The sequence below is a fragment of the Danio rerio genome, chromosome 24 (genome assembly GCF_052040795.2).
Source record: "Danio rerio strain M-AB ecotype USA chromosome 24, GRCz13ab, whole genome shotgun sequence".
Taxonomy (NCBI): Eukaryota; Metazoa; Chordata; class Actinopteri; order Cypriniformes; family Danionidae; genus Danio; species Danio rerio.
In genome coordinates, this window is record NC_141044.1 from 12,168,349 (window position 1) to 12,182,033 (window position 13,685).

The window sequence follows — 13,685 nt, forward strand, 5'->3', positions numbered from 1 at the left end:
AACATTAGGGACTCTGAACACAAGCAATATCATTTTCATTGGGGACACTGGTACTAGTATGCTGAAAGTGGATAGCAAAATTTTAACCTCAGAAATTAAAAACATGGCTGGTGGATACCTTTAGAAACAAATGAACCAAAAAGTGGATTATTCATATTAAAACAGGAGCTTTGAACTTTTTGGTGTAAAAATAAACCCAGGCTGTGTTTTGTCATTTATCATTTACAAAGGATTTCATACCACCCTTACATAAAAATAAAATAATTTCCAAAATCAGCCTATCCAAAGAATAACCTTTTGTAAAGTTGATAAAATGGACAAGAAAATTTATTGAAGTAAATGTACAACAGCAGCAAAACCAAAACAGCTGTATGCAATAAACCACTTTACATTGTTTTCAAAGGAGAAGCTTGTATGAAGTTCTTATTGAGTCGATGTTCTTTGATTAGACAAAGGAATCTTAACTAAAGCCACTGGTTTAATTGGTCACCAAATGGGACACGTTTGTATTATCATTGAAAATCGCAAATATAATTGGTCTTTAAATACCATTCTGATGTATTCTAAACAACTCGACGAAACTTCCGTACATTTCTGAAGTTAAATAAGACTAATTCCAATTCACACTAACCGTGCCCCTCTCAGTGTATGACAGTGAGTGTGTGCATGTGTAATAAAAACAAGATCATTCTGAGAGATCCGAATCAAAAATTGCTGGGCAAAACAAAACCAAAAATCAGTAGAAAAACAAGAATAAAAATAGAAAATCGAGTCTTCTGATTTTGAAAATGATGAGCTGGAGTCTTGTCTCAGTCCTGGAACAAATGGTCAATATGTGAAACATGTCATATCTTCTCCTGAATGAAAGGATGCTGCAGAGCTTGGTTGATGCTAATGCGTTTAGCAGGGTCCAGCATCAGAGTCCCATCCAACAGATCCTTCAGCTGCATGACTTTCTTCCTTTGATCCTCAGGTAACCTCTGACCTCCAACCATGTCTGCGAGAAGGTCTTTAGTGGGGTTAATGGTGCTCATGACTGTTACCTTCTCCTGGAAATAAAAACAAGCAGTCGTGTATACAGTATTATGGAATGAAATGAGCATTTAAGTAAATTAGATAAGTCTTACCCTTTCTGTCACTTTGTCGACTTCTATGTACAGGAAATTCAAGTTCTGGTCAAAATGTTGGTCTTTAAACAGGCCTTTCCGAATCATCTTTACAAAAATGAAAAATAAAACATCATATAAAAACAGACGTACAACAGCAGTATGAAATGTGTGAACTTCACTGTTCACACATAACTCTAGCATTTCCAAAAAAGATTTAAAAGTTTGAAAACACTGGTTCAGTACCTTGTTTGGCATCTTGCCTTTCACATCCATGGCCAGCTTTAGCATGTGGTTGTTGGAGGAGCCAGGGAAGAGAATTTTTCCTGTGTATAGCTCATACAAGGTACAGCCGACTGACCACATATCAATACCATAATCATATGGTTTTCCAATGACTGTGGATGGAAAAAAAAGATTTAGGGAAAACAATAGTTACTAAAAAGTTACTAAGCACACATAAAATCAGTTTAAGTGTTCAACAGAACAGGCATCTGAAACACAAATACAACGCAACTCACCAATTTCGGGTGCCCTATAGAATCTGCTTACTAGGTAAGGAGTGATTTCATTGTCAGCAACATGAGATGCAGAGCCAAAATCACAGAGTTTAAGTATAGTCTTTGACTCATTCACCTGCAGACAGAGAGCATGAGTAAAGAAATGAAGCCTTCTTTTGGCTCAGTGGCTAAACAGATTTATGGTTCTCAATTCACGTTCACCCCCCAAAGAGAACCACTGATACAGATGATACTCACCAGTATGTTGTCTGGTTTGATGTCAGCATGGAGGATGTTGCAGCGTTTCAGTAGTTTCAGAGCTAGAAAGAGCTGTTGACTGTAGGAACGCACTGCTTTAATATGCAGACCCACATCTTTGCCATACTTCTTCAGAACTTCCCGCAGATTCATACTGTGACAGTCAAAAAATATGGAGGAAAAAACAAATGCTGAAAATAATTCATTTTGCATGGCTTTAGACATTTATATAGATAATTCTAATTTATTATATGTTAGCAGTTATATGTTTTTTTTTTATCAGATCTGTTTGATTCTATTTATGAAGGCAAGCAAATAACATTATAATGTATTTCCTAACAGGCGCACAGGGCACATTGGTGTTAATTTAGGATTGTTTATTTTGGTTAATTTCTTGAACAAAAATTTGACACTCGGTAACCAAGCCTTATTATATAGATAACAAGCTTAACCGGGTACATTCAAGGGGTTGCTTTTGTAGAATAAAGGGCTTCAGTCTTATGTTGTGTTTACATCATACGCGACATGCATGGAGAAAAAAAAAAAAAAAAAAAACACTTTGCGCATTAATAGATGCCTAAACATTTTAAGCGTACTCGCTTCATTCGCACACTAAATTCACTTCTCAACAGACACGGATTCGCGTCATGGTCAGGGCTTCTGTGGGTCTAGTGATCTAGTTTAGTTGTTAAACGGGTAACGTGGATTTTACTGAGAGTAGCTCTTTAGAAAGACTGAAGAACAGTGTACATTAATTCAGCGCTGTGTCTGAGTGCACCAAATCTTTTCAGAGGTGCACCCAGCTCTTTGAGTTCATCAACTCCTCTAGGACGATGCTTCTGACTGAGCTGAGCCCAGTTATATGAGTTGTTGTCCGGTGTCGGGAGGAGGATTTTTTCTTCGGGACACCAACTGCAGGTGCTATGTCATAATTATGCCCCTACAAGTGCAAGCTCCTAATTGGTTAATGCAGTGCGATTGTCCGGTAAAGTTCAGATAATCCAACTTAAAATGCTCAATTGCACCGCTTCAAATCGATAAAGAATGTCTATTCACATCTTTGCATGGACTTAACATGTAAATTACTCACGCTTGACGCTTTCTCTGCATCTGGTGTGAATGCACCATTATACAGGCTGAGAAAACTGTTTAGGTTTTATGTAGGGGATGAAGTAGACTGAAAGACTTTATTCTGTGAAAACAACAACCTGGAAGTACTTTATCCCAATTACTACATGGCTACTTGTCAAAAATGTTCCATAAACAGTAGAGTGACAGATAAGCATATGAATGTGAATGTACCTGATATACAGTGGTATGAAAGAGAGTTTGACCTTTATTGATTACCTATTTTTTGCATGTTTGTTACACTTTAACTTGTAGATAATGAGGTTGTAGTTGTGGCTTGTTGTCATCCAAGTGTTAGAAATGTAATTTCCATACTGGTAGACCTCAGTTTTATTTTTCATTTGGTTTTTAATCTTCTTTGGATCTCGGCATGATGTGAAGGCGTTTTGGTTTATTTTACTTGTCAGGCAGGTCCTGATTTCAGACTGGTGTCGCAATAATCAGGCCTGGGTGACGGTAGAGAAATTTAACTCAGTTTTGATGAACCTGAGTTTGGGTGGTTGGGTGTGTTTGGGGGGGGGGATTTATATTTTGTTTTTTAATAATAAAAAATCTAATAAAAAAAACTGCATGATACGTTTACTTAAGTCATCTAGACTAATATTTTTTATATTTGTTTGATGACCTGAAACATTAAAAAGCTACAAACATGCAAAAAAATAAATAAAACAAAAAAATAAATAAATAAAAAAAACAGTAAGGGCCAAATATTTTTACACCAATGTATGTTTCACTTAATTCACAAAACGCATAACAAAACCCAATGTAAAAGAAAAACTGCACGCAGTGTGCAGTCCGCCACTGGTACATGTCTTTCCATTACCATTGGGATAGGGCTGGGCGATTTTTCAGATTTTTTCGATTAATCTGAATTTACGTTTTGACGACGATTTAATTTTATATTAAATCAAGAATCGCGATTTTTAAAATATATATACATTTAATACATTATAATGGCACCAATGCGCTTTGGTTCACTCTCTGTGTGTAGCAAGATGCACACCAGAAGCGCCTCTCGGCAACGCGCTCCGCAGCACCATGGATTATAGAATTCTAAACAGGTTTCTATACACACACAGCCGCGCCATCTGATTCGTATAATGTTAAATTTCATGCGAATGTGCGCGTTTGGTGTGTGATAGTTTAAACTGTCATGTGCTTCTGGTGTGCGACCTGCTTGACTGCCTGTTAAAGCGTGAAGACATGTAGGATTTTACTTGTTGCATTAGTCTGAGTCACGTCTGAATTGTCAAGACATATTCCCTCATCAAGTCGATAAACTCCATCTCAACATGTATGAAGGACGTAAGAACCTGCCATGTGAAAAACCGCGCCGATCTTTTGGTTTGAACACGAGCAGAGGTGAGGGGCTGTACAGTGACAATGAAAGTACCCGCCCCCATGATGTCATTTAGCGGACCTAGTTGAAAACCAAACAGATCAGGCAGCATAATACAGAGAGTGGAGCAAAACGCATCAAATGATCGGTATTTAAAAGGGGGGAAAAGAAAAATAGATGAAATATATTATTTTATGTTAGACAAACATCTGGTACTTGTATTTGCTCCTGCTATACGTCCACAACTTCACACATTGGGTTAAATTAGGCTTTACAGTTTCCATGTTCAGTCCTTCCACGGTATCTTTTTAAGAAAAAGGCAGCAGCTTTAAAACCTGTCATTCAATCAGAAGACAAAGTCAAAGCCGAGCTGACAGCCAATCTTTACACAAATATTTCTTATTCAAATTTTCAGCAACACTATTTAACTCGTGAATTTGTTTTACATTTAATTGACACCTTGACCGATTTTTGTATGACAAGGCCATTAAAAATACAGAGTTTCTTAACCAGATGGTTTTTCAAGTTACTTATAAAGAGAATGTTACTTCAATCATGTTGTTGTAATGTTGAGAAGACTGTGAGAAACACAATAAAGTTTTTTTTTTAAAAATCGAAATCGTGAATTGGTCAAACTATATAAAGAACATAGATTTTATTTTTTTGCCAAATCGCCCAGCCCTACATTGGGATTAACATTTTTAAATCACAATTCTTTCATGAAAGAGTTCCAACATAAGTTAAACAAGTATACATTAGTACAACACCCTTGCCAGTTTTCAAATGACGATGCTTACACAGATATTTAACAACCTAAACAGGACACAAGCTCACAGCAGAGATCTGAAGTTACCTGAGGGGTTCAAACACCAAACATAGATGCTGTTTGTGGTAGAAGTGTCTGAAGAGACGCAAACAGTGAAATTTATCATCCGGATCAGCATCATTCAGCTTCTTTAGAAACTCAAGCTCTTTCAGTCCTGTCTTCTGCCTGCCATCACAAACAAACAACAAATAAAAATCGATTTAATAAAAACAGCTTTGTGACACAGGACCAGTGATTGAACAGGTCACTATGCATGGGTACACAGTGTTATTTGTTTTATTTAGCAATTTACCATGCATTTGCTTCACTGTATAAGAGAAATACACTAATCTAGCCAACGGTGCAAAGGAGCAATTGAAAAAAATTTGATAGTAGTAGTTAGGTCTGGGCAATTTAATTAATTTAAATCACAAATGTGATTTAGCAAAGCTGCAATTATCATACACATCTTGTTGTTGAAGAATAGTTTGATTTGTAGTAAATCTCTGAAGGTCAGAGGGTGCTCACAGAAACTAACAAACCCCTCTTAAAACCCACAAAGAAACGCAGGAAATCCCCAAAGTGGTTGAATTAAAGATTTAACTGCTTTCATTGATTACGCATTACTAATTAACACACAATTATGGGATCATCTCTCAGAATAATTTATTTCAAACACTTGACTGAGGTGAGTCTGTGGTAAAACCATGTTGCTCTATGTGGTAATGTTGCATGCTGCATAACTACAAAGACCTATAGTTTATTGACAAGCTGCAAAATAGCTGTCATTACTGCATAATGACTTAAAAACAAAACATGACAGTTCATTCATTCATTCATTTTCTGCCGAAGCAGAGACTTCTCCCTCTCTTCTCCCTCTCCCCTTGGGATCTCTGGGGGGATCCCAAGGCGTTCCCAGGCCAGCCAAGAGACATAAGCCCCTTTCACACATACACACCTTTCCGGAAAATTACAGGCAATTTTCCGGAAAGGTGTGTATGTGTAAACAGGCCTTTTTTGAAAATACCGGTAAATTCGTTCAGGCTGTTTTCCGGAAAGAGAAGTTGTAAAATTACCGGTAATTTGCCGGAATACTGCGCTGTGTGAACGCAAAAGGAAGATTGCCGGAAAGAGCACGTGCACGTCTAGAACGTGCTGACGTGAGACGTCTGCTTTAGCCAATCAGAACAGTCAGACGCATTCACGTCCGCACGGTTTATGAGAATAAAAGCCTTTGAATATTTTTCCACATTTAGCTGCTAGGAATTAGTCAGATAACGTTTATATGTTCATCTTAATGCCAACCATGTAATTAATTATCGATAAGATGCTTATGATAAGTCGTTGTTTGTTTACCTACAAGCTTTGCGTGTGCCCATGAAACAGCCCATGAGTGCCAGCACACACACACACACACACACGTCATGTACATCTCAACATGCGAAAGTGTTTCTCAATATGTTTTCATTGAAGTTTTTCACAATACTGATCCATCCACAGAGTTTGTGATGTAGACAAATATAAGCGTAGCCGTTTAGAGCTGGTTAATGAATGCTCTTTTCCGGAAAAATTCTGTAACATCCTCGCCTGTGTGAACAGCACTTTTTTGAATTTACAAGTTGTTTCGGAAATTTTCAATATATTTACTGGTATCACTGTGTGAAAGGGGCTAATGTCCCTCCAGCGTGTCCTGGGTCTTCCCCGAGGCCTCCTCCAGGTAGGACATGCCTGGAACACCTCACTAGGTAGGCGCCCATAAGGCATCTGAAACAGAGCCACCTCAGCTGACTTCTCTCGATGTGGAGGAGCAGCGGCTCTACTCCGAGCTCCTCCTGAGTGTCAGAGCTTCTCACCCTATCCATAATAGTGCGCCCTGCCACCCTTCGAGGAAAACTAATTTCGGTCGCTTGTTTCCGAGATCTTGTCCTTTCAGTCAATACCCAAAGCTCATGACCATAGGTGAGAGTAGGAACGTAGATTGACCGGTAAATCGAAAGCTTTGCCTTTCGGCTCGGCTCCTTCTTTACCACAACGGACCGGTACATTGATGGCATTACTGCTGCCGCTGCACCAATCCGCCTGTCAATCTCACGTTCCATCCTTCCCTCACTGGTGAACAAAACCCCGAGATACTTAAACTCCTCCACCTGGGGTAAGGACTTTCCTCCAACCTGGAGATGGCAAACCACCTTTTTCCGGTGGAGCACCATGGCCTTGGATTTAGAGGTGCTGATTCTCATCACAGCTGCCTCACACTAGGCAGCATACTGCCCCAGTACATGCTGAAGGTCTAAGTTCGATGAAGCCAACAGAACAACATTGTCTGCAAATAACAAGAGATGAAGGCCTGTGGTCCCCGAACCGGACTCCCTCCAGCCCAAGGCTGTGCCTTGAAATTCTGTCCATAAAAATTCTGAACAGAATTGGTGACAAGGGGCAGCTCTGCCGGAGTTCAACATGGACTGAAAACAAGTCTGACTTATTGCCGGCAATGCGAACTTGACTTCTACTCTGTTAATACAGGGATGAGACGGTCCTTAACAGAGCACCTCTGACCCAGATACTCCCCCGAGCACCCTCCAGAGAAAGTTTATAAAAAAAAAATTAAAAAAAAAAAAAAAAAGAGAGAGAGAGATTAAAAAAATAACGTCCTAATAAAAGCTGCTTTGTTAAATGTCCACAGATCTCAGTTTTAGTGGAAGATCATTCCACAACTTGGGAGCTACTTCCTCCACAGCAGTCTCATTTTGCCTATGATCTAAAACTTGAGAATTAACTGCTTTGAAGATCTCAGATATCTACAGGATTTTTGACGTTTTAGCTTATCTTCATGGACTTTTCCATACAATGCTCTAAAATATCAAAAGAAATTTTAAGATTAACTCAAAACTAACTGGGATCCAATGTAAAGAAATAAAAAAGGGGTAACAAGATCTCTTAGGTGACTTGGATAAAAGTGTAGCAGCAGAATTTTGAAGGACTTTCAAAGATGAGTTGCTAAGACAGGTAAAAGAAGTGATGCAATAATCAAGACGGAATGATTTTAATGCATATATAATAATTTCTTTCCATTTCCATTAGTTCCATCAACTAATAAAAACAGTTTTGAACTAGATAATTCATGTTAATCAAGGCTAAACGCTTGTCCCATACAAAAATTACGAAGAGAATATTTAACAGAATGTGATAAAGAACAAAGATTATCTCTGGGAACAATATCCACAGGACAGTAAGTGCTTCTGTTTCTGTCTAAATTTAAATAATTAACTGTTTGCCCTCTAAACTTTGGAGTTTTTACAATTTAAAAGGGTGGATACTTTTTTTAATTTCTTGAGACATATAAAAACACCATCTGCATGACAGCAGATGCCTTTAAAGGTTCATGAAACCCTCGAGTACTTTTTTTGAGATGTTAAAAGATTTGTGTGTGTTGAGCATCAGTTATGACAATGTTAGCACCTGTTATCTTTAATTGTGGGAAAGACTGGATAATTTTGAGCTTTTTTTTTTTAGCTAATTTCAGCTTTAGATTCAAAATGATTTTTGGGGCGGGATCAAAATCGGCGACAGCACAAAATTGCAAGTGCAAAGATGACGCATCGGTTTCTCATTATAATTCATAGCGGAGTTTTCTTATCCTATGAGAAGAGCCTGCTTCTTAATTATTCATGACTGCACATGCTTTTTGAAGGCAAGGCAGACCTGCCAATGCGAAGCTGTGAGATCCTACATTGATGGGCGAGACCGCGTCCACGGACCCACGGCACACAGTATTTAGCCGTTCATAAAGGGTCGTATGTGTTTGTTTCCATGATCCACAGGGTTTGTTGCATGTTTTTCCCTGCGATCCTGTCAGGGTCGATACAGCAAAGCTGTGTGTGTGCAGCAAGCATTTTCGTTTGGAGAGAAATACGAGAATTGGAGAATGGTGGAATTTGTCTTTTATCAGCAGGGTTCGTTCTCATTTGGACACACACTGCCGTGCTGCTGTGTTTGCCTAAATCCTCTAGACTATAAGCAGGCAGGGCGAGAGACCTGCTGCACTGAGTCTGCATTCAGACCCAAAGTTTGAGGGAAAAGCACTTTACAGTGATTATATGAACACGATTATCTTTATAATGATATAAATTGTAGTTGTGTGTATATGAAATTACAAATTACAAATGTAGCAGGGGATTACATTACTGTTTATTTCTTTGCATTTTAACTTTGTAAACTATAAAATCATGCGTCTCCTCATGGTTTGTGTCTCATTTTGTGAGCTAACTGACAACACAACCGTGGTTCGCTCCCCTCCTTCTCTCCTGCTCTGCTGGCCACGTCACTCCTGCCCTTTGCTCGTGGAGCGACACGCACATAATGATGCATCTTTTAAAAAAGTTCGAAGGTAAACCTGAACCGAAAGTGGGGGGTGTCATGACCCTTTAAAGAGACTTATCAGTTGCCCTAGAGTCAGCAAACAAAGTAAAAAGCAATGGAGCCATAACAGAACACGAGAAAACCACACAAGAGACACGCACACACACACACATACACACACACACACACACACACACACACATATATATATATATATACATATATATATATATATATATATATATATATATATATATATATATATATATATATATATATATATATATATATATATATATATATACATATATATATATACATACACATATATATATATATATATATATATATATATATATATATATATATATATATATATATATATATATATATATACACACAGGGCCTGACATTAACTTTTTTGATCACCAGCCAATGTAGCTAGTAGATTTCCAGCATTACTAGCCACTCGCCATTTTCACTAGCCACACTTTTGTTGTTGGAAAAATCTATGCATACATTTGACATTGACATGCTAAAATCACTTGATTTAGATTTTGTGTTCTGACCACATGCCTCATTCATTTCACTTTTTGTGTGTCGAGTATGCGAGTTTGCTCAGTGTGTATGACCTCAACATTAAGGATTTACCAAAATTTTATATATATATATATATATATATATATATATATACACACACACACACACACACACACACACACACACACACACACACACACACACACACACACACATACATACATATCTTGCTACAAGCTAGGACTACACTGAACTAAACAACACAACAGGTAAAATATATAGAAAAAATATATAAAATATTATAGATGATATTTAGTATGATACTTGCATGAGCTCGTTGTTTCGAATGATCTTGACTGCCACCTCCTGGCCAGCACGTGCAGTGTCCCTAGCTCTGACCACATTACTGAACACACCCTGTCCAGTGTATCCATAAACATCATATCGTTTATCCAGTATCTCACCAATGTTTACACCTAAAAAGAGATGGCTTTAAATTATGAATTGTACATATTTCAACTCGTTCGGTTTTGCAAAAAAACATAGCTTTGGACTTACGGTAGTATCCTTCTGCATCAGTCCAATTGTCCCTGAGGTTGGGGTTCTCCTTAAAGTCTTTGCCAATGCCTGCAGCCCTGAGTCTGGCACTCTGATATGCAAGAGACACAAAATTCTGATAACTCCAAAAAGCCAACTGGTAACTAGGTGCAAAAGATCATGAGACTGACTGTTCAAATTAATCATACTACCATTGGAGCACAAAACTTGCTAGAGAAGTCCCAAAAATCATTGGGCTGAATAAAGGTGGCAGGAAGTGCAGCATTTTATATAGATTTATTATTAAACTTATTTGTCTCAGGAGTTTCCGTAAAATGAGAAGGTTAAAGTAAACATTACCATAAAAATCTTTATAAAGACAAACACATTAAGGGTGTTTTCTTGTTAAAATTTGTATTAAAATTAGTTTATTATAAAAAAAGTAAGTTTTCTATATAGCCTACAGTTGAATCAGAATTATTAGCAACCCTTTGATTTTTTTTTTCTTTTTTAAATATTTCCTAAATGATGTTTAACAGATGAAGGAAATTTTCAAAGTATGTCTGATAATATTTTTTTGTTCCGGAGAAAGTCTTATTTGTTTTACTTTGGGTAGAGTAAAAGCAGTTTTCAATTAAAAAAAAAACATTTTCAGGTCAAAATTGTTAACCCCTTTAAGCTATATTTTTTTCTCGATAGTCTACAGAAGAAACCATTATTATACAATGACTTGCCTAATTACCATAACCTGCCTAGTTAACCTAATTTACCTAGCTAACCCCTTAAATGTCACTTTAAACTGTATAGAACACAAAACACAGAAGAGTCTTGAAATCATGGAAAAGATCAAATGAATCAGTTTTTAGAGATGAGCTATAAAAATTATTATGTTTAGAAATGTAATAAAAAAATCTGCTCTCCGCTAAAAAAAAATTGGGGAAAAAATTAACAGGGGGGCTAATTATTCAGGTGGGCTTGACAAGGCAAATTGACAAAAAGATGACATAACTTGTTATAAATCTGTCATAAACATGATTGTCATGAGACCATTATAATTGTGCCATGAACATTTTCTGATCAAGTTTGCCTTTAAAAACACAGTGAAAATGTCAATACTTCAAATGAAAACAAATGACAGTGTAGTAAAAATCATGACAACTATAATGGCCATATTACAATTGTGATTATGACAGATTTATTTGCATAATAAATTGCAATCACAATAAATATCACATTTAGCTTGTTTTCCAAATTGGTTACTCAGCCTTAATGCAAAGGATATGCCTGATGAAGAATTCATAGTAGGCCAAATGAAGGATGTGAAGCAAAAATCAACTAATAAATAATTAGATATGCAACCTTAAAATGATGTTGCCTTGCTATTGAGAATCCCCTAATAATCTGCTGTATTTGATCAGGGCTGAAAGCTGAACTTTGCAGAAGGTACATCTGCTACACAGTGGGGTTTTGTGTATAAATGATTTTGAAAACAAGCATTAAGCTCATGCTGATAACTACGGTGGCCGGGAAGTGCAAAACAACATTACAAAGTGTAAAAACACTTTTACAAAACTCGAGACAAATTTAATTTTTGAAAAACAATTTTACCTATCATCAGACACAATTACATTGAAAAACAATTTTACCCAGGATGTAAAAAATTAACATTTAAAAAAAAAAATTAAAAAGATGCAAAACACTTAACAAGTCCCCCAACAAATTAACAATTACAGATTCCTTACGGCAAGGGAATGTACCACACACCGGGAGTGACACGCGGAAAAGTTTTGTTGTTGGTGAGAGTGGTAAATTCGTGCTGTGGAATACACAACATAAACAAAGTTCATGGTGACCGAACATGGACTGCAGTCGAGGGTTGTTTTGCCCGTTTTGTGCCAAACACATGAGCAGCTTAACACGGTTTTGCTTTACTTGTGGTCTGTGTTTGGAGTTTATAAAGGACGTGGACCAGACAGAAACACCAGACATACTGCATCAATGCGTTCAATATTTTAACGAGGGCCACTCGTACTCTGTAATCATGGACATGATATCAAGTCTACATGGTGTAAACATCTGCTTGAGGACTCTTAACAGTAAACTGGATGAAGCCATTGTTACGGTTTAACTGTTGTCCGTGTTAACGGAGGCCCCTTTTCTATTCACGTTTGCAGATTGGCAGATTCGTCACTTTTTCACAGCAACAAAACATGCCCATACCGAATAAATATTCTTATTACTTGTTGTCAGTGTAAACATTATTGATTTTAGTATTTGTGTGGCAGAACAGTGTATAACCAAAATTTATGTAAGGAAATAATTTTTATTGACATGTTATCAATGGGATTCGAACCCAAGTCAAAAGGTTCTGCGCGAGTATCAACTGAGCTACTCATTTAGTACATACTTAAGAATGTACTTGCGGTTACATGTTTCTACATACGCTCATGCTGATATTTTCTCAGAATAGCTCTAATATGTTTTATCGCAGTTGGTCAAACCATGATTTTTATAATTGTAGACTCGTGAAAACCTGTGTTTACAAAGTCACACAAGAGCTGATATTTTCTAGTGTGTGTGGTACATTCCACGTCACTTCCCATGTGTGGTACATTTCCTTTCTGTAAGAAATCTGTAATTGTAAATTTGTTTGGGGACTTGTAAAAGTGTTTTGCATCTTGTTAACTTTTTTCTAAAATGTAAAAATGTAAAACTGGTAAAATTGTTTTTCCTATGTAATCATGTCTGATGATAGGTAAAAATGTTTTTCAAAATGTAAATTTGTCTCGAGCTTTGTAAAAGTGTTTCACACTTTGTAATGTTGTTTTGCACTACCCGGCCACCGTAGATAACTGTTAAACGCAAATTGTAATATCATGTGCATGATAAACTGTGGGGTTTTCTTAGTATCCATTGCACCCTTATTGAAATCTGGTTTAATCTAAGAGCTTAACAAACTTACATCAAAATCCGCAGCAAACATGTCATCTGACTCAGTGAACATGTCAGGTGCTGAGGGCTTCTTTGGGTTGTTTCCTGCAAAAAAGACAGCAAATAGTCAAACATGAAGTAATAGATACTTAACATCATTCTGCGATACCCAGATTTTCCAA

The 13,685-nt window shown here is 37.1% G+C and overlaps 1 protein-coding gene across 2 annotated transcripts in view; it reads right to left on the reverse strand.

The window, feature by feature from the left end:
* Positions 1-295: 295 nt before the first annotated feature.
* Positions 296-13,685, reverse strand: part of prpf4bb (pre-mRNA processing factor 4Bb) — a 34,279-nt gene continuing 20,889 nt past the window's right edge. The window contains exons 7-15 of one of the 2 annotated variants that reach the window (XM_087308400.1): positions 13,535-13,608; positions 10,594-10,684; positions 10,360-10,511; positions 5,185-5,318; positions 1,865-2,018; positions 1,628-1,742; positions 1,353-1,504; positions 1,128-1,214; positions 296-1,049 (exon numbers count right to left, since the gene is read on the reverse strand). In XM_087308400.1, coding sequence (XP_087164526.1) covers positions 846-1,049; positions 1,128-1,214; positions 1,353-1,504; positions 1,628-1,742; positions 1,865-2,018; positions 5,185-5,318; positions 10,360-10,511; positions 10,594-10,684; positions 13,535-13,608 — 1,163 coding nt within the window. In that variant the 3' untranslated portion in view covers positions 296-845. 2 annotated transcript variants of the gene reach the window in all.